The sequence below is a fragment of the Choristoneura fumiferana genome, chromosome 18, assembly GCF_025370935.1.
Source record: "Choristoneura fumiferana chromosome 18, NRCan_CFum_1, whole genome shotgun sequence".
NCBI classification, from domain to species: Eukaryota; Metazoa; Arthropoda; class Insecta; order Lepidoptera; family Tortricidae; genus Choristoneura; species Choristoneura fumiferana.
The window spans coordinates 23,403,276-23,428,400 of record NC_133489.1 but is presented as its reverse complement, the minus strand read 5'-3'; the positions used below and the strand labels follow the sequence as shown (position 1 = coordinate 23,428,400).

At 39.0% G+C, this 25,125-nt stretch overlaps 1 protein-coding gene across 1 annotated transcript in view; it reads left to right on the top strand.

The window, feature by feature from the left end:
• The window catches only part of LOC141437657 (cell adhesion molecule Dscam2-like), a 332,569-nt gene that overhangs the window by 288,781 nt on the left and 18,663 nt on the right, over positions 1-25,125 (top strand). The window contains 4 exon segments of the mRNA XM_074101110.1: positions 8,910-9,059; positions 11,709-11,826; positions 14,487-14,697; positions 22,981-23,188. Of these exon segments, the coding sequence (XP_073957211.1) occupies positions 8,910-9,059; positions 11,709-11,826; positions 14,487-14,697; positions 22,981-23,188 (687 nt within the window).

Below are 25,125 nucleotides of genomic sequence, written 5' to 3'. Positions count from 1 at the left end.
CTATTTATAAGAGAATATGCGGGACGATCTACGTGAACCACCTCAAAACGTTCTGTATACATAGCATAGTTTACATCCCAGAAAATTGCAACAAATTTTACGCGGACGGAGTCACGGATAACGTCTAGTAATATTATTATGCGAAAGTATGTAAGTCTGTTTGTTAGTTACTTCATCACGTCTAAACTGTTGAACCGATTTTGATGAAATCCGGCAGGTATACAGATAATTTGAGTCCCGAGAAAGGACATATAGGTTTTAGTTTTTATCCCGAAAAATTACACAATTCCGCGACTAACGGCTTAACGACTAGTAATTTAATAATGAAAAATAATAACAAGTACAAAATTAAATATGATAGCTAACTTTATACAAGGAATGTGTTTCATGCAGTTCCTCCACTTTCAAACTGTAACACAAATTATTATAAAACCCGACTATCACTACGATCACACTACACTGACGCGTTTCAAACTCAAATTCAGAGCAACCTAGCTGTTCACCATGCTACTAGATGCTAGACCTAGACGTCAGATGTGAGTTTAATACTAGAATGCCTTAACTAACTGAATCACGTCTAAATTACCGCAGTGTTTGAAGTCAAAAGTCTTTGACCAGTGTGTGTTGCCAGTGATGGCATACGGATCTGAGACGTGGGCGCTAACGGTGGGCCTCATGAGGAAGCTCAATGTCACTCAGAGGGCTATGATGGAGATGTCTATGCTCGGGGTTTCTCTGCGTGATAGAATCAGAATTGATGATATCCGCAGTAGAACTAAGGTTACCGACTTACCGACATAGCTCGATGAATTGTGAAACTGAAGTGGCAGTGGGCGGGGCACATTGCTCGCATTACTGATGGGCCATGGGGTCAAAACGTTCTCGAATGGCGTCCGCGGACCGGGAGACGAGCTGTCGGTAGGCCTCCAACAAGATGGAGCGACCACCTGATTAAGATCGCGGGATCGCGGTGAATGCGGAAAGCACAAGACCGGTCTGAGTGGAGAGCCTTGGGGGAGGCCTGTGTCCAGCAGTGGACATCTTTCAGCTGACTGGATGATGATGAAGTTCTGCTCACGTCTCTCAAGTCATCAATATGTTAAGTATTCAATGTATTATTCCAGAGATCCAGCTATCTACTTACCAAAGCACGCCCACACACACACACACGTATTCACACACAAAATAAATATATCACTCATACACGTACGTACTCACACATCCACACACACGGCAAACCCCATTTCTATCACGATAATACCCAAGTAGCATGGCGCAGCTGAATATCAAAATGAAGATCTTAAATCGGCTGACAAACTTCGCAGAACGAGAAAATGAAACTAAAACTTTCAATAAAACTTGGTGGCGTTAATGCAAATTTAATGTCGTTCTGTTGCAACGCGCAGGATATGCATGGAAGGCAGCCTATTTGCAACTGGATTCTTGGGACATTAAATAGACGGTGCGAGATTTACATATATCTTGCTTCTTATCTTATCTTACTCCAAGGAGTAATAACGGATGAATTTCGACCCACAGGGATCTTTTGTGAAAGTTTTCTTAAATATGCCTTTATTTAACTTGCATTGCAATGTACGAGTATTTGTACTCGTTATGTACCTATGTGCGGGTAAAATCATGCAAGTTGAATTTGACCCTCTTCCAGAAGTCGGATTGACTTGAAATTTTTCATACTTAAGTAAATCTGGGAACAATACAATAATTTAGTAGTGACATCCTGATGGTCCAACCAAAATCGTCTCCGCAAGGCGGACTCCTCAAGGATTAATGGCATTGCCTTTATTGGTGCCGATGTAAGTCTAGATGACAATACAAAACTAAGTAAGTACAGTGAACAAAATGTAGAGTTAGCAAAAAACCTTGTATCAAAAATGTTTTTTTTTAACACAAACTAACACACTACACACACACACACACACACACACACACACACACACACACACACACACACACACACACACACACACACACACACACACACACACACACACACTTAAAGTAACACCTGATTCAATATTTTTTTTTGTTTGTTTGAACAACCTCATCGCGTCAATTCGGTATACAAATAGTTTATATTAAACGAGAAAGTGGGTCTCCTGATGGTATTTAAGATTTTGTTAAAGCCAGACATATTTTTTTAAGTATGTTTGTTTAGTAAAATAATATAAAATATTAGTCATGGCGAGGCACCCCAATTACGTTATCGAGTATAAGTTCATTATTATCTCCATTAAAAATGTTTATTAGGTCCGCAAACGAACCTGTTTATTAGAAAATAGTCATTTCAATCGACATTAATGAATACTTAGTCCATAACAGCTATTAATTAAAAATATTAGCGCACATCAGTCCTTGCTGAACAATTTTTCATTGTGACTTTGTTCAAACAACACGTTCCATCATTATGAACTAATATTATAAGTAACTAGTTCAAATTATCATCTGTTTTGTGCAAGTGAGATTCAGAAAAAAAGCTCATTTAAGTACATCGTTCTGAATAATGGATTCGCTACTGTGGAACAACGCATCTACAATAAGCACCGGAGGCGGACCCCCGTTATCTCCTTCCAAGTCGAATACTACGCTTTTCTACTGCAATATCATGTGGAACTTATCGACGGTGACCTTGGTGTCACACGCAACCAGCTTGACCTTTGGTGCCATATCTTGGATGCTCGTCAAAGAGTGGGGAAACTTCCAGAACTACGTGTTCTTGAATGTCATTCTCGCTACTTTTTTGGTTACGATCATAGACAACTTCAACCCTGAACAAACTCGAGTTTTTTCCATCATGTTGGTTAACTGGTTGATTGTGTTTTCATTGGTATTTGGAATAGATCTTGATAATCTTGAATATCATAGCACTCGTTATAGATACAAGGTAGTGAATATTTTCGGTTGGTTTTTGACCCTGGCCGAGACTATACTGGTAGACGGGTTCGATTTCTTTTTTTTCTTTATTTACTTCTTCTTATTGATTGCGCTTATTATAATTAACGTTGTTATATTTTTCAAAACACTATTAACTATAGCAAAGTTAGTAAAAGCAAAAAAATATTCCGTGGTATGTAAAATACTTTTGATAGCTAATATTAATTTGTTGTTGTCAGGCATGTTGCTCATTATGTTTTCTGATTGTTTACTCGACATTGGAGACGTCATGTATCCGTATTACACAATGAAATGTTCGTGTTTGTTATTTGATATATTAAACTGCATGTTTTTTGTAATTAACTTGGTATTCTTATCGATGAAAAGTCATAGAAAGCTATGGAGAGAGTATCTAGTACAGAATAACGCACGGGAAAATTGAGTTACTTAGTACCTACCTACCTAATTAATAAAAAAGTGCTATATTTGAGGAAAAAATCGTATTTCAACGGAATTTTAATATTTGTAGACATAATTTCTTGTGTTATGTATTAAATTGTGTACCTAATTTTTTAACCTGTTATGCGGCCTCGCAAGCAGAGGGTCGTGAATTGGAGCCCGGGGTAGCGTATCTGAATTTTTTTGGAATGTTTGTGGAAAATTACATTTCAAATGAAATTTTAAATTTTATCGTGATAAGTCCCGTAAGTAAGATAAGTCGATAAGTACCTTATTTATATTTACAAGTGAGGAAATAATTCAATGAAATAACGATACTAAAAAAAATTATTTTATTTGCATCTAGATATAAATAATAAAAAATATATATAAAAATTACCTTTTTCTGAAATAGCGATACCTTATTTGTATAATGATCAATCAGATGTCGGTATCGCATTCATAGATCAAGCCCACTTGTGCGACGGGCTTCATTATACGCTTCCGCGTCGATTGTCGCAGGGTACAGACGAAGTTGCCGGCAAAGTGTAAATTGGTTTGTTAACTTTATGCTGCGACAAAGAAGTGCGTACACTGGCAATGACAATTTACAATTGTACTTTATGTGACTCGTATTGTATACGTAATAAAAGCCCACGTGCAAAATATAACCATATAATGTCGGTTATCTTTGTATGTACCTGTTTTCTATATCGAGGTGTTCAATAAAGGGTCATTGCATTTTATTGTATTGTATCATACAATAACTGTCATGATATACGTAATTGCATATAATATGTGTGCAAATAAGTGCTTTTCGGCACTTTTCTAAATTTAATAATTATCATTTAAGATTGTGTTTTTACAGATTTTAAGTAAAAACTCTTCATTTCCCTTGTACTTTTCTTCATAAAGTTTCTATTTTTATCAAAATTTAATTCGCTTATATCAGATATGGCAACTATTCTCTCGGGTCAACTTTAACCAATTAAGGTAGCCGTGTCATAGCGTGAATATTGTCAGTAGACACCCCGAGACTCGAGATGAGGTATGAGTTAGATATGTATACAAGCTGATTCGTGACAACCTTTGCCATACTTACCATGCTGAAAATCAAGTAATAAAATAGGCAATCCAGTGGAAATCGGATAGCTATCACACTATTCCATTGTAGGGTGTTTTGTATTCGTTATAATATGAAGGTAGTTAGAAAGAGCACTGAGTATGATTTACGCTTCTCTGTCCTTTACACACATAACATGGCGCAGTCGGTAGGATAGTAAGTTGGTACATATTGTGTTACTTTCAATGTACCGAAAAAAAGGCAAGTCAAAATCCATCAGGAATATTTTCAGTCAGTGGTCAGGCTAGTTAAGCTTTTCAATTTTGTCTAGAAATTCGGCCAAAAAATGTATTAGTACCATTACGAGTATCATCCAAAAGTTAATGAGACAATCAGCCTTATTGTTTGTAGGGCTTCGTACACTTACGATATTAAAAGGATTAACTGTTTTTTATTGTGACTCAAGGTAGAGTAACTCAAGGCCGACCTAGAAAAAAAAAAGAGTTATCTCATCCAACGACATCAAAACAGAATAACTAATAGTACTTCATCACGATAGAAAAGCATAGTCTCACGTCTGCATCTCTACCTTCATTGGTTATTTATTCACCTCGAAAATACAAACTGAGACATGGATGCACAGAAAAACCAGAAAGAGACCAGCACTGTCGTCGCAACATATATGTCACATATATGTGCTGCTGCTTAAGTAGCATAGTAGAAATAAGCAACCTAAGATATGCATGCATATGAAAAATTCGTGTCTAGATTCCTGTCCAGCAGTGGTGTAGGGGTTATAGCACGCAGCACGGAATGCTGAGGACATGGGTTTGATTCCCAGTGCTGGTCTCTTTTTCTGGTTTTTCTGTGCATCCATGTCTCAGTTTGTATTTTCGATATGGTTTCACGGGATACCCGTAAAAGTAACAAATTTGGAGTTGAAATAAAAAATACAAAAAGACTCCAAAAAACCAATCAGTGTTTATTCACGTTCAAAGTCTGGAATGATTAAAAAAATAACGATGAAACTTATCGGCATCTCTTTAAAATTGGATGGTGCTTCATGAAAGTGGCTGCAAAGTTTCCATTGTGTCGGCGACAGAGCGACGCACGCGACAAAGTGGACATTATTGTCGCGTCGGCCGGTGAGTGGTCAAGCGCGAGCCGGCAGCTTACGAAGGATTCTGCATAATCTCATCCTAATAATATTGTAAATGAAGAAGTTTATTTGTGCGTGCGTGTGTTTGTTACTGCTAAAAATATGTAGACAGCTAAATGTCTGGAATAACACATAGGCTGATTTTTAACGCGCTATTCCTAACGAGATCAGCATACAATCCCAAAATTTCCACCGTTAGGATTAAATACATGAAATTCGGTGAGGTTGGCTATGCAACGTTAATAAGATAAGTGAACGATGTAGTTATTGAAAATTTTCTACTGTTTTTTTTAGTCGTAGCATCTCAATGCTTGGCTTAAAAAAGTAGCTAATAAATGTTTTTTTATCCATTTTATTTTGACAAATTATCCACGGCGTTTGGGTATCTATCCACCTAAATTTAATTTAATTCATACTAGGAAGCGTTTGGTGCTTTTTTACACCATTATTATGATTGTACAGTCAAGGGCAAAGATATCGACACGGCCAAAGTTGCAAAAATATGTATACACGGCCTTAATGTTAAGTGCATAGAGTCGTGTATACATATTTTTGTAACTTGGGCCGTGTCGATATCTTTACCCTTGACTTCTCCGTCTTATCACTGTACAGCGTCTGACAGGTAAAGAAAAGAAAATATCGGAGCAAAAATAGAAGTTCAATGTTGCCACTTTATTGGGAAGTATATCGGGACCCGGGACATCAACTTTGACGACATTTAAGCAAAATACAGAATTGAAGCATAGTTACCCAGTAGGGGGCAAAGTGAACTAATTTTACGGCATACGAAAAATTTTAAATTACAGACCTTGCAAAATTAACCAAATTGCAGTTTCATTATAAACGTATCCAATAAGTCACGATTTCATTCATCCTGCTCTATTTCCTACAGGCCCCTAAGTAGAACGAGACGCAAGATGTCGTAGTAGCGCATTTAGAATTCATTGAAAAACTCGCCAGTGAAAGTTATCTGATCGTAAACCGACGGGGGCGCAAACAGCGAACACAGAGCGGACGCCAAGGGAACCAACTTTACTGCCAAGTATTAAGTAGACCGCTTTTATTGAGTATAAAAAGGTTGATACCATCCATATTTCCTTTTTATTTGTTTTATTGGTTGCCAGTTTGGAGGGCTGTCGACGGAAGAGGCCGTCGAGTGGTTAATGGATTGCGGAACGAGTGAGAATGCTTAGGAAGCCTGTGTCATATCACTAACAAAAAAAATATGCTGAAATAATACTAGCCAAGCCACTATACTTTTTATTACGATATTTATGAGAGCTTTAGTTTATTTGAACTGTTAGCAGGTTTTATAATTGTAGACTCAAAAGTATTGCATTTTATATCTAAATATTTCAGACCGAAGTGGATGTTGGTAGTATAATGCAACTTAAGTAAATGTGGTCAAAATTGGTTAAAGAATGATAGCTAGATTGGGTTGTTACTTTCGATCGTTACTTTACACAAGGGTGAAGATCTCCTAACTGGATCCGTAGGTAAACCAGAGTTTTTTTTATTTATTTTTCATTCAATTGGGTGGAAAACGAGCAAGTGGGTCTCCCGATGGTAAGAGATCACCACCGCCCATAGACACCCGCAACACCAGGGGGATTGCAGATGCGTTGCAATCTAGAGGCCTAAGATGGAATACCTCAAGTGCTAGTAATTTCACCGGCTGTCTTACTCTCCACGCCGAAACACAACAGTGCAAGCACTGCTATTAAACCAGAGATGGATAAATTAAATCATACTCATATTATTCCCGCGCAAAGTCACCAAAATGTAACGTAGTATACTTTTGTATCCCGGAAAATTGCAATGCACTAGTGGAATCATCATCATCATCTCAGCCGTTGGACATAGGCTCCCCCATAGACCTCAAGTAGCTTCGGTTGGCAGCGGCCTGCATCCACCGTGAAGACGCAGCTTTATCCATTTCATCCGTCCATCTCGTTGGTGGACGTCCTACGCTGCGCTTGCCAATCCGCGGTCTCCACTCGAGAACTTTTCGGCCCCAACTGCCATCTGTTCTCCGTGCTAAATGGCCTGCCCATAGCCACATCAACGAGCTAACCCTTGTTCTTATACGTATCTCCTCATCCATTCCCCCATCCACACTCTCGCGAAATACCGATAGACAAATTTCTCGCAGACAACGCCACGGATTCGCGCTAGTTAGTATACAAATAAATTGTAACGTATTGGCTGAATGCAAGGATGTTAAGTATTCAACGAGTACCTAACATTTTCACAAATGTATTTAACAACAATGTCCCCCAAGTCCCAGCGAATGCTCCCGTCTGGATGTGTTCACTCTATCGAAACCCTAATCTCAAAGTCATGAGCACTTCGCAGTCGCCCCCACGTCTTAAAATGTTTGCCGATACAGTGTCGGCTTTCTGTTTAACTAAACTGTAACAGTTTCAGTATTTATTACTGTGTTTGTTTTATAAAGTTCGCCTTTAGTTAAAGGTATTATACAGTAAGATATTTAGTCACGAAGAAATTAGCATACATCCAACATTATTCAACCATTTGAAATAATTTCTACTTCAGTTTTTTTTTTTTATTCCAGCGCGCAAGAATCATCGCAAGGTTGCTTGCAACACTGGCCAGTAACAATGACTATTGGTTGGCGCTACCAATCGCCATGGAACGACTTCGTATTAAAATTTAACACTGGCCATGTAATACAAAAGAGCACGATTTTATTTAAAAAAAAATCGATCTTCTTTTGTTTTCTTTTTACAAACGCTGCAAATTTTGGTCATAATTTGATGCTGTTTGTAAAAGTGAGTTGATAAGTGTAAATACTTGCAAATGGTTTTTAAGAATATTATTCCCTTTAGTTATTTAACTTAGTGTGCCTCGCACGTTCTCAAATAAGGATTTATTTATTAAGTATAGTGTTTATTAATGAAAGTATCAAACGTGAGTGAGTAAATTTTACATTAACGAAGACATAGTTTATAAAAAAGTAGGTATTCAGAAAAATTAAACCGACTTCAATGCTGTAACTAAAAGGGAGAAATATAAGTTTCATCTTTGAAAAATCTACAGTAAATGGGCCAAAATTCTTTTTATTTTTTACTTATCCCTTAATATTTTCATTCGATCGTCAATAACTTTCTGATAGTTCTCACTAACTTCTTAGTCTAAACTAACTAAAATTACCTCGAAGTTTCGGCCAAATTGCAGTAATCGTGCTCACGAGTAGACTCAAAGTCAATATGGCTAATACGTTGAAGTTTGAAGTAAGTGAAAATCAGGAATTTATCAGAGGGATATGAAAAAGTTTTTAGTTAGTGGTGCTAATGGAAAAGGGGTTTCAAAGTATTTTGTAATCTTGTTATACAGGTGGCCGCTACATTATCGCAGGCAGCCGGGGTGACATCCTGGTGGTTCGGGACGCGCATCCCGACGACACAAGCTCCTACTCCTGCGAAGCTCAGCACGCCTTGACTGGCGAGAAGCGGCGCAGTCCACCTGCGTTGCTCGCTGTATCACGTGAGTATCTTGGATCTGACACTTTATTGTCTAAATGATGATCGTCTACACCACTTCTGCCTGTCACAGGGCATGGGATGAGGGAGATAGAGATAGTGAATGCAATTGCGAGCGCCCGAGCGCTAGAAAAAAACGGTCACTGGTTTTTTAAACTTAAAATCACAACGTTTCTTTACTCGTCCTTACTAAAATTCTAAATGTGACTCTGTCTGTCTGTTACCTCTTCATTCTTAGACCACTAAACCGATTTAACTGAAATTTAGTATGAAGGTAATTTGAGACTCTGGGAAGGACAAAGGAATTTTACCCCGGAAAATTAGATAATTCCCGCGAAATAGCCATACCTTGATTCTTTGCACACTGAGTTGGAACTCTACCCCGAATTTCGGTCATTGTCTATAGAGTAGAGAGACGTTGTAAAATGTAATGTAATTTTCTCTCTGAGTACAGACCTACATGTTAGTCTAACATCTGGTAGCATGGTGTTCGGTTGTGTTGCTCTGAAGATGAGCTCTGGTTGAGTTCGAAACGCGTCAGTGTAGTGTGGTGGTGGTGATAGATGGGTTTGTGTGATTTGTGTGTGTTCTTATAGTGTGGAGGTGGAGGAACTGCATGAACACGCATATCTTACATAAACATAGCTATCATAAGGTCGCGGGCTAAGGTCGCGGGTGAGCAAAGAAATTATTTTAGTTCATTGAAGACCATGACTGTAGATATACAGTATATTATTCTCTTCTTTTGAAAAAGCTCGTGAAAAACCGAATCAGCAAATCCGGTTGAGAGACGAACCGTAAACACATTACACCTGAACTCTGACGGATACGCTTCGCTGTCACATGTCTCGGATAAAGATTTCGGAAGATCGACCAATGCCAGTATCCGAAACCGAAACCAAAATTGTGTGTTTAAAATCTCGAAATGACAAGACAATAGACATAAGTATACTGGCTAATCAACAAATATTAAAAAGTGGTCTAGCGTGAGTCAGTCATACGGAAGAAAATTGAAATTTGTAATTTGTCTATCAATAGCTCGACTCGATCTTGGCTGGTTGTTAACCATATTTTGGTAAATATGTGTATAGTAGGTATAACTCAAAATAATTAAGGACTTTTACTTTGTTTTACCACGCGTAACTTAAATATCTTTATCCTTGATTATTTTTAAACAATAAAAGTAATTGACTAGTGATTTAGAAAAGTTAACTTCATTTCACCTGTTGATGTTCCCTCAAAGTTAGCGATACTTAAGAATAACACTTTGTAGAAATTATTACTCTATATTTATAACACGAAACTATTTAGTTTGATAGCTTTGAAATGAAATGAAAGCGTTTATTTTAGGCGAAACCCATACCATGGGCTAGTAACAATTTTAACGTTACACTTGTTTACTCTTATGTTACCTACAGTACGAATTACGAAATAACAACTTAGCCATTACAAATTAGCAGAAACGCAAGGGGCGGGCCACTTCACTACGCCAAGTACTTCCAAACGCCGCATGGAAGCTCTCAAAATCAATTACGGTTACAGCTCTAATTTGACAGATGGTCTATCTAAATCGAAATTTCATTTTTAACGCCGAAACCCGCCGAAACCGAAACCGAAAGTTTGGTTACACACTAGGTTTCGTGCATCACTCGGATTCTGAATCTCGTTCTAGTTACAAATCCCAATATTTTCCGAGCAATATTCGCTTAGCTCGATACGGGACCTGTTGCTTGATTTCTTTATTCGACAAATGTTCGCTTTGCGGGCTCGTTGGGGACGAATTTTACATTTTATCGTCGTTAACTTTAACAGCACTTTAGCTTGTGCTTTTGTAACTTGTAATTTTCTTCTGCTGAAAATTGAATTGAGTTTTCTTAGAGTTATAGGGACACACTTTGTAGCCTTACGCAGAGTCAGCTCGTATCCCGGAACGTTTGCACTGGAATATGAGTTGACTCAGCAGCTAGTACTTCGGACCGCGGGGCCCGCTTTGTAACCAGTCAGTCACGGAGCATACTGGAGGACGTAAAAGCCCCAGATTTAAGTTAGTGATACTCATAATGAAACAATGTGAAACTTACGTGTTAACAATAAAGTTATACAAATTAGTTAAGTGAACATAATCTTTAATTTTACCTCCACGCAACCACTCCTAAAGAGTAATAGCCGCGATGGCCTGGTACTTTGATCTATGGCCTCTCTAATCTGGCTGTTTTCAAATCAAGGGTAATTTAAATCTGGATTTTGTAATCCTACTAATATTGTAAATTCGAAAGTTTGTAAGGCTGTTTCTTAGTTTGTTACCTTATCACGTCTAAACTCTTGAACCGATTTAGATAATTTGTATAATTACTGCGGGATAGCGATAAATGATTTCTACAACGACGGAGTCGCGGGTAAAAGCTAGACTGTCGTGATGTGTTGTGATGCTCTCTGTCTCTCTCTATAGCTTTGATGCGACACTACACAAGCCGTCACAACACACTGCATCAGATAAGTCACGACACAACACGGCAGATATATATGAATTCATATTCATTTATTCATTCAAATTCATGTTCATTAAAAGATGGTCGTTTACGTTTAGAATTACGATTTTTGTCTGACTTTAAAGAGTATCAGACTCTAACCATTCAATTATATCGCTGGTCAGATTCTGCGGGCAGTATGGCTCCGAGGATGCTGTTGATATCAGAGGAGGAGACGGTGGCGGAAGGAGGTGACGTGAGACTCGTCTGCTGCGCTGTTGGGAGCCCGCCACCTACTTACAGGTAAGATGCACTTTTGTACAATTGGTCATCATTACCTTCATCATCAGACGTAGGAGGTTCACTGTTGAACATAAGCTTTGCAGTTGCTTCGGTTGGAAGTGGCCTGCACTAAAACTGTGATCTCGCTTTAACGAGGCCCGAGGTTATACGTCTATCTCGTTGGTGGACGTTCTAAGCTGTGCTAGCCTATACGCGGTCTCCATTCGAGATTTTTTCGGCCCCGACGGCCATCTTTTCTCCATTTTCCGTGCCGTACAATTACCCTAAAGTAATTACTACTCCTTCTGGCCTTTATTCACATTATAGAGATCGTGGTTATGAATCGACTGGAGAAAGGAGGTATCTATTTTCTTAGCAATTACTACGTTTGAAAAAATGGATAATAATGTCAGGAAACCAAGCATATGGGGGAGTTAACATTAGTTAGTATTAGTTAGCCTTCGTTCGGAGGGAAACATTAGAAGGGGACTGAAAGTTCTATAGCTGATTAAGTCTTTGAAGACAACATTTGAAAAAATATGTTTAATTTTCTAAAGTTTATTGAACGGTTATTAAAAATATTTTGAAACTTTTTTTCGTAATTGCTTTAGTGCAATTTTAAATTCAATTTCAACTGAAGTACTTACGTGAGATAGGATTGAAATAAATAATTTGTTTTCGTAATTTGAATTTACTTAAATGTTTCCATCGAAGGACCAATCAATTAAGATTTGCCAAAATTATGTTCCTAAATTAACTGTTTCAATTCTGCTTGGTGTGTAGAATGTACTTCGAAGATTTCGGCCATTCTCATTTTATCGTGCACCTGTCTAATTACCGTACCGCTTTTTCATGACAAGAAAAAGCGACACGGCACTGCAACTGAGTGCACATCTAGAAAAAGGGCAGCTGCCATTTACATTTAACTGTGCACTCAAGTCTAATTACCGTGTCACTAGTGCGGTAAAAAAGCGGTATGGTAATTAGACAGGTGCACAATAAAATGAGAATGGCCGATTTATGAAAACAGCCGCGGGAATATATTTAATTTTGAAGTTAGTTAAAACTATTTTGAACATGAAACTACCGTGAGACTCACTCATATTAAATATATTGACCCGGAAAGGCTACGGATTAGCCCAAACTTGTCGAGCTAAACTCGATTTAAGACGTGAGTTATCCGGGTTAATATATTTAATATTAGTTAAAACTATTTTATCTACACATCATAAACCCTTTATAATAATAATAATAATAATAAGATCTCAAGAGACTCTCGCTAGATGGCTGGATCAAGGGCCAGATACAGAAGGCGGTACTTCTGGACACGGCACGCATCGTCCGGAGGTTCCTCACTCTGCGGCCCTGACCACCGGTAGCTTGGGCCCTACCCGTTACCGGCGGCAAACTAGTTAGGTTTATAATATTTTATTTGTATGTACTTTTCTGTATTTTACTTCTTATAACTATTATAAAAACCTAACCCTAAGATAAAAAATAAATAAAGAGAATAATAATAATAAATTAATCTATTTCGGGCAACTTGGCCCATACAATAAATACCTTACAGACTAACATACATATTTATAATCAATATTTAAAACTAATTGGTGACAAAACGGCCTATATATGTGCCTACGAGGTAATTGAGCGGTGCGAGGATGCGTAGCAAAGCGAGGATGTAGAACGTACTGTATCCACCAGAAATGTGCAAGGTAGCTGAGCGGTGCGAGAATGCGTGTAGCAGGCTCTTTTCGAATATGCGAGCGGGGTGCAGTGAGGTGGATTAAGTACTTCGCAACGCATTCCTTGCACACATCCTTCCATTGTTAACCTTGCTGAAAAAAGCGTTGCTGAGCTGTTTCCTCTACAACTGTGCTGAGCGAGAATAAGCAAATAAAGCGTTTCTATGAGGGCTACCGTTTTCGCGCTCACATGTTGGCGCCACTGTAGACAAAGGTCCTGCCTGAAGTATAGTCATGAATTTGTTATTACGCGCGTGAAAACAAAATTTACACTCAAATCATATTTAATACCTTAAAACCGTACCATAAAAATATCAAGCATGCCACGGTGTCGCGTAGTCCCGTTTTGTTCGGAAAAAAGGGAGAACAAAGGTTTCCGAATGACAAAACTGTCTCAAATCCAGACATTCATTGCCATGTAAAGCATATTTGCCATTATTAATTTCAGGTATTGCATAATATGAAAATGAAAAAAATGAATGTTTCTTTTTATTTTTGCACTGCTTTTATAGTTTTTTGAGAGTTATTGTAATACATCACAATATCATTATTACTGAAATTAATGTAAATATTACACTACAATCCTGGTTAAACTGATCGAGTGTTGCCATTATTTCCGGTTGCGAACTTCCTTCCGCTGGTTTTCCTTCCGGTAGTTTTTAAATGGGTCCCACTGAAAAACAGCGTTGCGGGTTGCCGTAACATTATGCTGAGTGGGGTCCACTTTACTTTAATTATAAATAAACCCGCGTAGTTCACCCAAAAACAGTGTCATTTGAAATTTCGGAGACCTGTCGCTACACTAGTGCCTCTAGCGGTGAATAAATACGCGATAGCCCTTATTGTTTCACGACAAGCACATTCCTCATAACGCATTCTCGCATCAATATGGTGGAAACAAAGCCTTTGTACACACTAAAATCCTGGTCCTTCCAGCTGGTTCCGCCACATCAACGGGCGCCTCAGCCCCGTCTCCAACAGCATCCGCGTGTCAGTGTCGGACCAGGTCCTGATCGTGCGACGCGCGCAGCCGTCCGACTCCGGGCTCTGGACCTGCCGGGCACACAACCAGTACGGCGAGCAGCGCCGGGACGCGCGGCTAGTGGTGCGGGAGAGGCTAGTGGTCTCTGTGCATCCTCAACTTCAAGTGAGTTCCATATTCCTATTTGCCTATTAGGAGGCCTTAGACCTTAACATGTGAATGATATAGTTAATAGGTACAATTAATCATTATTATGATTATTATCCTACTTATATTATAAAAAAGAAAGTTTGTGTGTGTGCATGTTTGTAACTCTTTCACGCTGAAACGGCTAGACGGATTTGGATGAAATTTGGGATGGTTGTTTTTAATGAAAGCCACGATGTAATTTTCGGGGATTCCCACGGGAGTTTTGTGAAATCCCAGAATCTCAATTCAACCGCTGTATGTAATGTGATTTACACATGCAAAGTGATAAATATTTAAACTAAATAACTTGCATGCTTGCTTGCATTATTGCTTGCACCTTTGGGAGTATGCTTGCTTCTTTGAAATGTTTATGTTTCACGCGAGCGAAGCCGCGGGTAATAGCTAGTTATTAATTTTCCAGCTCTAACTGGACTGTAGCAGTACAATACTAAAACCCAGTTTAGACCTTTAATTTTAAGCCGTGGTGGTCTAGTGGTTTGAACTATGCCATAGTTCAAACACTAGACCACCACGGCTTACAAGCAGAGAATCGTGTTTAAATCCGCACTCGCAACTGAGTTTTTCAAATTTTTGTGCGAAATACATTTGTTTGTCACGAGCTTTATGGTGAAGGAAAACTTTGTGAGGATATCTGCGAAGTAATTCAAAATGGTGTTTGTGAATTTCCCAATCTGTACTAAAAAAAAATATTTGAAACCAATGAAACTGAAACCACGTGGGCACTACGACCATGACCCGACATTGTTGTGATACAAAATCCTACTACTTACTACTATTATAAATGCAAAAGTTTGTATATGTGTGTGTTTGTTTGTTAGGTACTTCTTAACGCTAAAACGCCTGGACGGATTTAGATGAAATTTGGTATGTAGATATCTGGATATCGGGAATAATACATAGGTTACTTTTTATCCCGATATACCCAAGGGATAGGTATAAAATCTCGGAATAACTACCACTGGGCTTAGTAATAAAATTTGAAAAACTACGATTTAATTTTTGGGAATTCCCAAGGGAATTTTGTAAAATCCCGGAATTTCAATTCAACTTCTGTATCTAATGATTTACGCGTGCAAAGCCGCGGGCAAACAATACATAGTAAAATATATAGTGTTTATTAGGGCCTTCATTAACTGATCTTAAAGTTTGAACAAAAATACACGCTGTATTAAAAAATAACTTGATAACATTAACTTCGATATATTTTTAAGCTTTTTAAGCATATTGCCTGGCTTAGCTCAAGGTTCAAACTCAAAAGTTTGAAATTCCGTTAACCTTCCGCAAGGTGGAAAGTTAAGCGGATAAAAAGTTCGGTGAGACAAAATGTTTATGGTAGCTACGTAACAGTACCTACACAATATAAAGAAACTTATGTTTTTTTTTGTTTCGCGGTGTTAAAGCTTTAATATACTTAAAAGAGTTCTAGACTACTTTTGTTCTTACCCAATTATTTTTAGTTTGTTTAAAGTTTTTAAACAGTCGAGTTTTTGATTTTTTACTTTTTTTCATTTCATGTTTTTTTGTTGTTCATGGAAAAATGTTAGTATAAAAGTAGTATAACATTATATGATTATTTGGAACAGGCTAAGCATTAGCTTTCATTACAAATAAAAAAACTTCCCTCAATATTTTTTTGTGGCCACAGTTTTAAAATATTATTACACATATACCCTTTGTCACTCCAACTGTTGTACGAATCTAATGATAAATACCTTCATAAGTTAAAAATCCATCAGTTTAGGCTACCTAGAAGACCAAAGAAAAAGACATACTTATAGATACGCTCGTTAAACATAACCCTCCTTTGGACAGTCGGATAAAAATCCCCGATCGTGGTCTCTACTCCTATTGTTGAATGTAAAATCCCGCACTCAACTCAACTGCCAGATCAAACGGCAGCAAATCAGCAGATAAAAGGTCTCAAATAAAATCTCCAGGACTTTGACAAAAACATCCGAACAGCCAGTTCAGTATGTGCCAACAACTGCTAACTAGTGAACCGTTAACCAGCACTTTAAACCGGCCAGATTCGGCCAGTCGGTACTTTGTCACAGTACTATAAGTCCGGCTAACAAGGCAAATGCTTCTCAACTCGCTCGCCCGGCAAACTCGAGTTAGCGTGCCTCGGTTAACCTCAAAGGTTCTTCTGACCATCCGAACCACGCCGACGACCCAAAACCCTGATAATTAGATTCTGCATCAACGGAAATGTAACTAGGTATTACTTTACTGTGGTACAGTGGACATGATTGAACATATGATCCACGCAAATTTGACCGAGTGCGAGCGAGGCGTCTCCATTGCAGTGTAGGCAAAAATACTTATGTCTGTCCAGCGGATGTCTCTAGGTCTTTTCCTTTCTAGGATGCATTTCTCAACCGATTCACATAAAATTTCGTAAGCAGATTCAATGCATTTATATAAAACAATACAATTAAATGCATCACTATACCAGATAGTAAGAAATAAGGGATTGTATAAAAAATGGATTGCTCCCAATCCCGTGGGAATATCGGGACAGAAGTAGCCTATGTGTTATTCTAAATATTCGGCTACATACACACCAAATTTCATTCAAAGTTAAACAGAAATCAAAGTTCAATATCTCAAAAGCGGCTGAAATGATTTTAAAGAAGAAGAAAGAAGAAAGAAATATTTTATTCGGACCTCGCACATTACATATAAAGCACCAGCATTTTGATACAACATGTCTAAGAACCATTGCTAGAAAACATGCTTTCAAATAAAAAAAAACCGCATTCAAATTGGTCCACCCGTTTAAGAGCTACGATGCCACAGACAGACACACAGACACACATAGCGGTCAAACTTATAACACCCCTCTTTTTTCGTCGGGGGTTAAAAAAACAAACCCTGCTGGGCACAGGCCTCCTCCCAGAACAAGAGGTCTTGGTTCCTAGTTCCCACGCGGTCCCATTGCGGATTGGGAACTTCACACGCACTATTGAATTGCTTCGCAACCAAACACAAACTTAGAAAATATGGTAGAATAAAAAATGTGTCATTTTTGGGATTCTCCTGCAAACATTGATTCACAATGCCTTGTCTCCTCGCTTCGCACGCAGCTCATATCTCGACTGTACAATTTTTACAAAATTCGTGATAAAAATATAAAACGTTCGAACACCCATCCACACTAAATTCAGAACACAACCCTCACGGTCTCCGGGAAATTGAAAAATAAATATTCAGAACGCATTCTTAGTCGAAAGACACATCCGACCGATGTCATACGTTCGTCGCCAGAATATAATGTAGAATGACACCTGACATGCGTGAATGGAGTTAAGATGGAGGGAAATAAACTGTAACACCGCGTGGAAAGGTCGCAAATGATGTTGAAAGACAGTTCGTTGGTGGTCCAAGTGATAGACGCTTTGATGATCTGCTCTTGTTTTGCTTACGCTTGTAATGTACCTTGCCGTTTTTGGCTTCAGTGACTCAAGTATCAAGTGAGTATTATTCAAATAGTCATGTACTGAAATGGTTAGCTATACCTAGACATACTTGATATTAGCAAAGAACGTTCTTTTCCAAGCAGCGTCTGTCAGAGTACCATTTACATTGTTGTAGAGTATGTTCGAAATTGGTCTTGCTTTTAGTTCGTCACGTTTTAAATCCAGTTCTCGCCTTCTCTCGCTTTCAAACGCATACATTCTCCTAAACGAAGAAAATATTCTCCACAGAAGTTGTTTTTCAGCAAGGGATTCGCAAGAAGAGGGATTATACTGCATCTATTCACGTGTCTATTCTGATCATTAAGAATACGCTGAGACCGACCCTAAATCGCTCAATATTCATGAATTGAGCCTGTCCAATTTTAAGTAGACTACATAATTTAAATAAGTTAGAAATTACTTTGTTGTCAACAAACATCTTTTAGCAAGTTCGGAATTCCAGCACTCTCAGATCTTGTTTTATTAAGGTAATAAAGTTCGTTAAAAGTTCCCGACTCGATTCGAACGAGCTCGTAATTACTTTGAGTTAATTACATGTGAGTCCATTCATTAATTTGAACTTTTATATAATAATAATACAATAATGTTTTATGTTGGGAGTGAGCAGAAAACAAATTAATGTAGGTACAATTGTCCCGAATTAAGACTAATTAAAATATACTAATTAAATTTTCGTTATTTTATTGTATTACTTTTTTTGCTTTTAGAAGCCTTTAACTTACCAATATTTTGAAAAACTTTGTCAGCATGATTTCATGCCATCTTGTAATGTTTTCGAGCCATATATTTCACTTGCGATTTCTGTAACTAGATAATTTCATTCGTTTTAATTCATTTAAAATTTTGCGATTGAGTAATTGACTGATCTGATTCGATACAGTGATTCGATAACTGAAATCATCATAATGGCTAAACCTTGTCTCATTTATTCAAGTTGGTCTACTTTGCTCGTAATGGGGGTTTCTCTGACAGGCTATCGTGAGTCGTGAGTACGTTTTACAACTTTGTTTAATTGTGTCATGCTTGTGATTTGATATTTATTTATCAACAAAAAATTACAGTATTACAGTTAAACACCAATGCGCTGTAAAATTCAAATTATATAAAACAAAAAGACATAGGTACAAAATACACAAAAAATACATACAAAAAAAACTAATTAGGGATTTAATATGTAACTAAATGAGCCAATCGTAAGCAAGACTGTAACGTTAAAAGGACCTTCTGATACTAACCGGCATGTAGCGATATTATTTTGGCCTGTTATGAAATCCTCATTTCCACTACACGGTCTTACGCCGTGTTGGCGTTCAGTTCTACTTCCTTCAGGTCTTTTTTGACCATCGTCAGCCAAGAAGAAAAGTGGTATTTTGCGTCCTCCCTCTAAGTAACGGTGCTTACGCTGCTTTTAAATTTACCTAATTGTACGATTGCAGATTTGCAGACGTTACAGTGCTCCGACGATCGAACTTTGATTATCGTCAATTTTCCATCGCTTGCACCGACGCTAGTAGAAACGTCACGTCCAAATCGTCGTGGCTGAATAATGCATGGCACACGCGGCGATCGGCTGTCAGACCCCCGCTCTTTTGTTTGTCTTAGGATAGCCCAGTGATTGGGGACAGTTTGACCGAGTATTTCAGAAGATTCCTTTTTCCAATTGGTTTGTTGTTTGGGCGCTTTGTGAAATAATTGATCTTGTAATCTTTTCTATCCTGCTGTATTTTTTTTGTCAACTTCAATTCATATTTTCGTCTTCCAACTCCACCTCCATAAAACGTTCTAACCCGTTAGCTGTTTTAACCCACCATCTGTGGCTGGCAGTTTTCGGGTCTTTGCGAGCTGGTCAGTGGACCTCGCGGACGGCGCATATATTAGACTGATCAGCGAACATTCGCGAACACAGCGTTTCGCTTCGGGCGACGGACCACAACCCACCAAAAAACGGGTTGGAACGACCAGACATCTTATACGTTATGCCTATCCAATTTATTAAAAGTGTAAACAAACCGATTTCATCTAAATTCTTGTATAAACACTCACTGGATCGAATCAATAACACATTTATCTATAACTCGTCTCTTTTAACTAGATGTCTAATCACTTTTTTCACCAAATTTCGCCATTTCTTTCTTAAAATTTAAAAGGCAAAATCTTCTTTTTAGAAATATATGTGCAAAAACTACAAAGTCTAAAGAGACGGATAAAGTTCAGTATCTCTGGCAAGCAGCCCAAAGTGACTACGTAGAGGTATTGTAGGAGATGAAGGTGCCCTGAAACGGTTTTACTAGGTCATAAAATATCAATGAAATTTGCGAGAATTCCTTTGTGCGTATCCCAAATCTATAAAAGATTTATGGAGTAGTTTTTCCGAGAAAAATATCGAAGCCGCAGCTGCGTAAAAACTTGTGAAATGATTATCAAAACAAAGGCAAACACCTTAACTATCTATGTGTATAGTATACAATAATGTTGAAGAAAACAGTGCACTCCTGCCTAAAAGGCCGGCAACGCACTTGGGACTCTTCTGGTGTAGCAGGTATCCATGGGGGACGGTATCCGCTTACTATCAGGCGATCCGTTTGCTCGTTTTCCCCATTTACCATAAAAAGTATATAGTTAGATATTATATTATAGTTTATTTATTATTATGTAGTAAATCTAACATAGGTACCTATCTAGTTCAATTCACGGTACTTTAGCTTTGTAAAACAGATAAAATTTCTATTAACGGTTAAATTAGATCATCTCCATCATCAACGCTGGACACAGGCTTTCTCATAGGATAGGAGGGCTTGGGTCCTAGTTTTCAAGCGGGCCCAGATCGTATTGGAAACTTCACACTTGAGTACACCATATGCCATTGAATTGCTTGGTAGGTTTGTGCAGGTTTCCTGACGGTATTTTTCTTCACCGTAAAACTCGTGGTAAATTCAAATGTCACACACAAAAACTCAGAGGTGCAAGCCCGAATTTGAATCTACGATACTCTGCTTTATGGGCTATGGGAAACCATTGGTCACTAGGGCTTTGAATTTTTTTTTTATGTCTTCGCTTCGAGGACATTAACCAGAGATAATTTTACTTGTCTTGAAACAAATAAATCGTATACAAAATATGCCGTAAAAACGTCCCAAGTTTTGGTTGAAATACAGTGTAGGTAATCTGCCTATACATAGAGAGGTAAAAGTAGGCGAAAATCTCATAAGTAGCCAAACCTAGAAAATAGAATCAGATGTAAGAAATAGAATAGTGTTTTGGCAGCTTAAAAGACGTATAAGTAGAAATCCTTGTCACATTGTTTCTTGACTCTGATATCAAATAACCTAACCATAAAAGAATCATTTTTAATACAAGCTTTTCTTTCTGAATGTACTTTTCGTTGACTATACTTGCATTGTCACCCAAACTACATTTGCATACCAAATTTCAAGTCGATGCTATTAACCGTTGAAGAGTTCCGTCCTGTGGAGAAAATCCTGGCTGGACTACCAGGATGTCACTACTAGATTATTGTATTGTCATGCGATACACGCGTACTACTGGAAGTTGGTCAAATTTAACTTGCAAGATTTGATTACAGACAGACAACGGGACAGGTGAAACTAAATAAAAGCTTGAAATAGATTAATCAAATGCTGTTTGTCTGCACTTGACTAAAAGCACGCTCTAACAGGTTAACACTTCACAACATTATTACAGAGTAACAGGTATACTTTAGCACTAATAAATCATAATTATTGATTGGTTAAGGACACGAGTAGCTGTACAGCTAACAGTAAATTTGACAAGGGTCATATTACCCGTACCGAGCCCGTACCGAACTTTACCGAACTATAATTATTAAATGAGGTCCTGGCGTTTATTAATGATCCCTCGGCATTGCTCAATCACTTTATACAGGGTGGCTCATTTAGATCGGTCAGTAGGAGAAAGTCTGAAAAAGACATACGAAGCTCTGTTCTTAGGAACCGTGTCAAATAGAAAATAATTTAATTTTTATTTTTCAAAACGTCCGGGTACGATTCCTGGACTAAGTGCAAGTTTTTTTTGAATGTATGAATGCAGTTTTTCTTGTTACTAAAATCAATGACATGGTTCTTATGAACATATATCTTTCTTATAGTTTCAGACTTTTTTGTATGAATGATAAGAATTTTTGTTATCGACTCTTGCACTTTTAACGTGTATAAGTATGTGTTTATCTATAAGAAGTTTATTTAATGTTTAGTACCATCTGGTACAGTCACCAGCATTAATATCTGCCACAGCGGAGCGTGCAAAAATATCGGACACGTCCTTCCGGCCCTAGAAATAGAGTCGTATCAGATATTTATGCACGCTTGTTGTGTCAGATATTGGTGCTGGTGACTGTACCTACTCAAAGTTCAAGTTTTGCTTCGTTTAGGACTACATCAAATAGTAGTGGCTGACCCATGATAGTTAAGTATACAATACAATGACTGTAAGCGATACAGAAATCAGGTGCACAGAGAAAAAATTACAAGGTAATCAATAGGCGGCCTTATCCCTTAAGGGCGATCTATTCCAGTTCACTTTTTTTTACAGAAAGAAAAGAGGACTAGATTACAGCAGTTGGTGCATTTATATTTATAAACACAAATATAAATAACACAAAATATAGTCAGTCAAATAAACCACTCCGCGTCATACCAAAGGTGCCCTTTTGTATTCCCTTGGCGCGACGCTCCGTCGAACCGCGATGGACAACCTTTTACATCATTGCATTGTACGGCAGGTGGCCAACTCCGGCAGCTCGGTGACGTTCAACTGCTCGCTGGAGGGGACGGCGCGCGTGCGCTGGCTGCACGACGGCGTGCCCGTGGGCGGCGGCGAGCGCGCGCTGCGCGTGCACGGCGTGGCGCGCGCGCACCGCGGCATGTACCAGTGCGTGGCCGAGCGGGACGCCGACACCGCGCAGGCTGCCGCCGAGCTGCGGCTGGGAGGTGAGCACAGCCATTGCCACAAGGCTGAAGGGTGTGGCGCGCGCGCACCACGATATACTTAGTGTATGGCGGAATGAGACGCCAACAAGACGCAGGCTGCTGCAAAACTACTGGAAGGTCGTCTGCTGGCATGGTCGCAGTATGTACAAGCTGCGGCTGGGAGGTAAGCAGGACCGCCATAAGGGCACTCCGGCAGCTCTATAGTATTCCACTGATTAGATTAGGGTGTAGCCTGTGCACCGCAACATGAGCTTGTTTACAACACAAAAAAAAGAAACTCTGGCAGCTCTATGGCGTTCAACTGCTAGGATAAGGGTGTGACGCGCGCGCACCACGATATACTTAGTGCCTGGCGGAATGGGACGCCAACAAGACGCTGGCTGCTGCCAAGCTATGGCGGGGAGGTAAGCAGAGTCATTGTCACAAGGGTGAAGGCTGGCAGCTCGACTGCTCGGGCAAGGGTGTGGCGCGGCATGTACCAGTGCGTGGCTGAGCGGGACGCCGACACCGCGCAGGCTGCCGCCGAGCTGCGGCTGGGATGTGAGCAGAACCATCGCCACAAGAGCCTAGCAGCTCTGTGACGTTAAATTGCTAGGTTAGAGTATAGCATGCGCACCGCAACATTATATTATAGGCACCAGTGCCTGGCGAAAGGAGACATTGGCTGCGCGCAGGCCGCCGCTGAACTGGGAGGTAAACAATAGAACCATTGCTACAATGGCAAACCCTGGCAGTTCTGTGACGTTCAACTGCTTGGGCGATACCAGTAGCTGGCTGGCATTTGTAGTGATGCAGTTAATTTTACCCCTCTCCTTCTAAGAGTTCGCTGCGGGATCAAGATTTATACGAAAAATTTTCACATCTGGTTCGGGCGTCTATTATGTAGATAATGGTAAAATTCACTTATTCATGTTTCAATTTCAATATGCCACTTCCTAAATATGTTCAATTCAACATTCAAATATTCAGCCAAGCGTTGCAAATGTTACGTCATACGCATTTAATGTTGTAGCAATAAATATGGGATATCCCAAAAGGATAATATCCCGGAGATACTATAATATTTATGTCCGTCGTAAGTGGCGAATAACCGTGTAATAAAATATGCATCATTATCGTTTAATATATCCCGGTGAGACAACCTAAGAGTAAATTTAAATGCGAGGAGGTGCTTACTTCAAAAATGCCGTGGTGGCCTAGTGGTTTCACCTACAGCCTAGTAAGCAAAGGATAGTGGATTCAAACGCGGGCTCAGATCTTTGAATTCTACGAAATTCATGTGCGAATGACGTTCGAAATTTACCACGTGCTTAACGGTGGAGTGAAACTTCGTGAGTAAAACTGCACAACTGTGGTGTGTGTGTTTGTGCGTGTGATGGTGTGTTGAAGTTTCTTATTTACACCGAGCCCGTGTGGGAAGTACGTCTCTAGCCTTTTCATTCTGAGAGAAGGCCTGTGCTCAGCTGTGGGACGTATACAGGCGTATATGATAGACTGAGCCAGAAAATAGGACACAAGGGACATTTGATACGCTTTTATCCAATTTAGGACAAAACAAACTAACAATAAGCCAGTGAGCTCCTGAGTGATTCACGAAACCGTCAGAAACTAAATAAAATAGTCTTGAAATAGTCTCAAGTCAGATAAAAAGGGAGGGGTTCCCGAAAATCTAATCCGAAAGTTTTTAACGTCACCGGGAAACAAAGAGGTTTCGTTACAAATTAAAATATTCAGCCCTTCGGGAAGGCATAAAAAGGCGGGATTAAACGCAGCGCCATCACTAAAAAGTGCCCCCAAAGTCTAGTTCCCTTTAATTGATTTTCTTTCCTTGGAAGCTTAGCTCTCCAAGCTTCATTTGATTTTATGGACACATTACCTTTTACTGTCTCTGGATTTTCGATTTTGGAGCTGTTTAACGGCACTCCATTTGCAAGCTT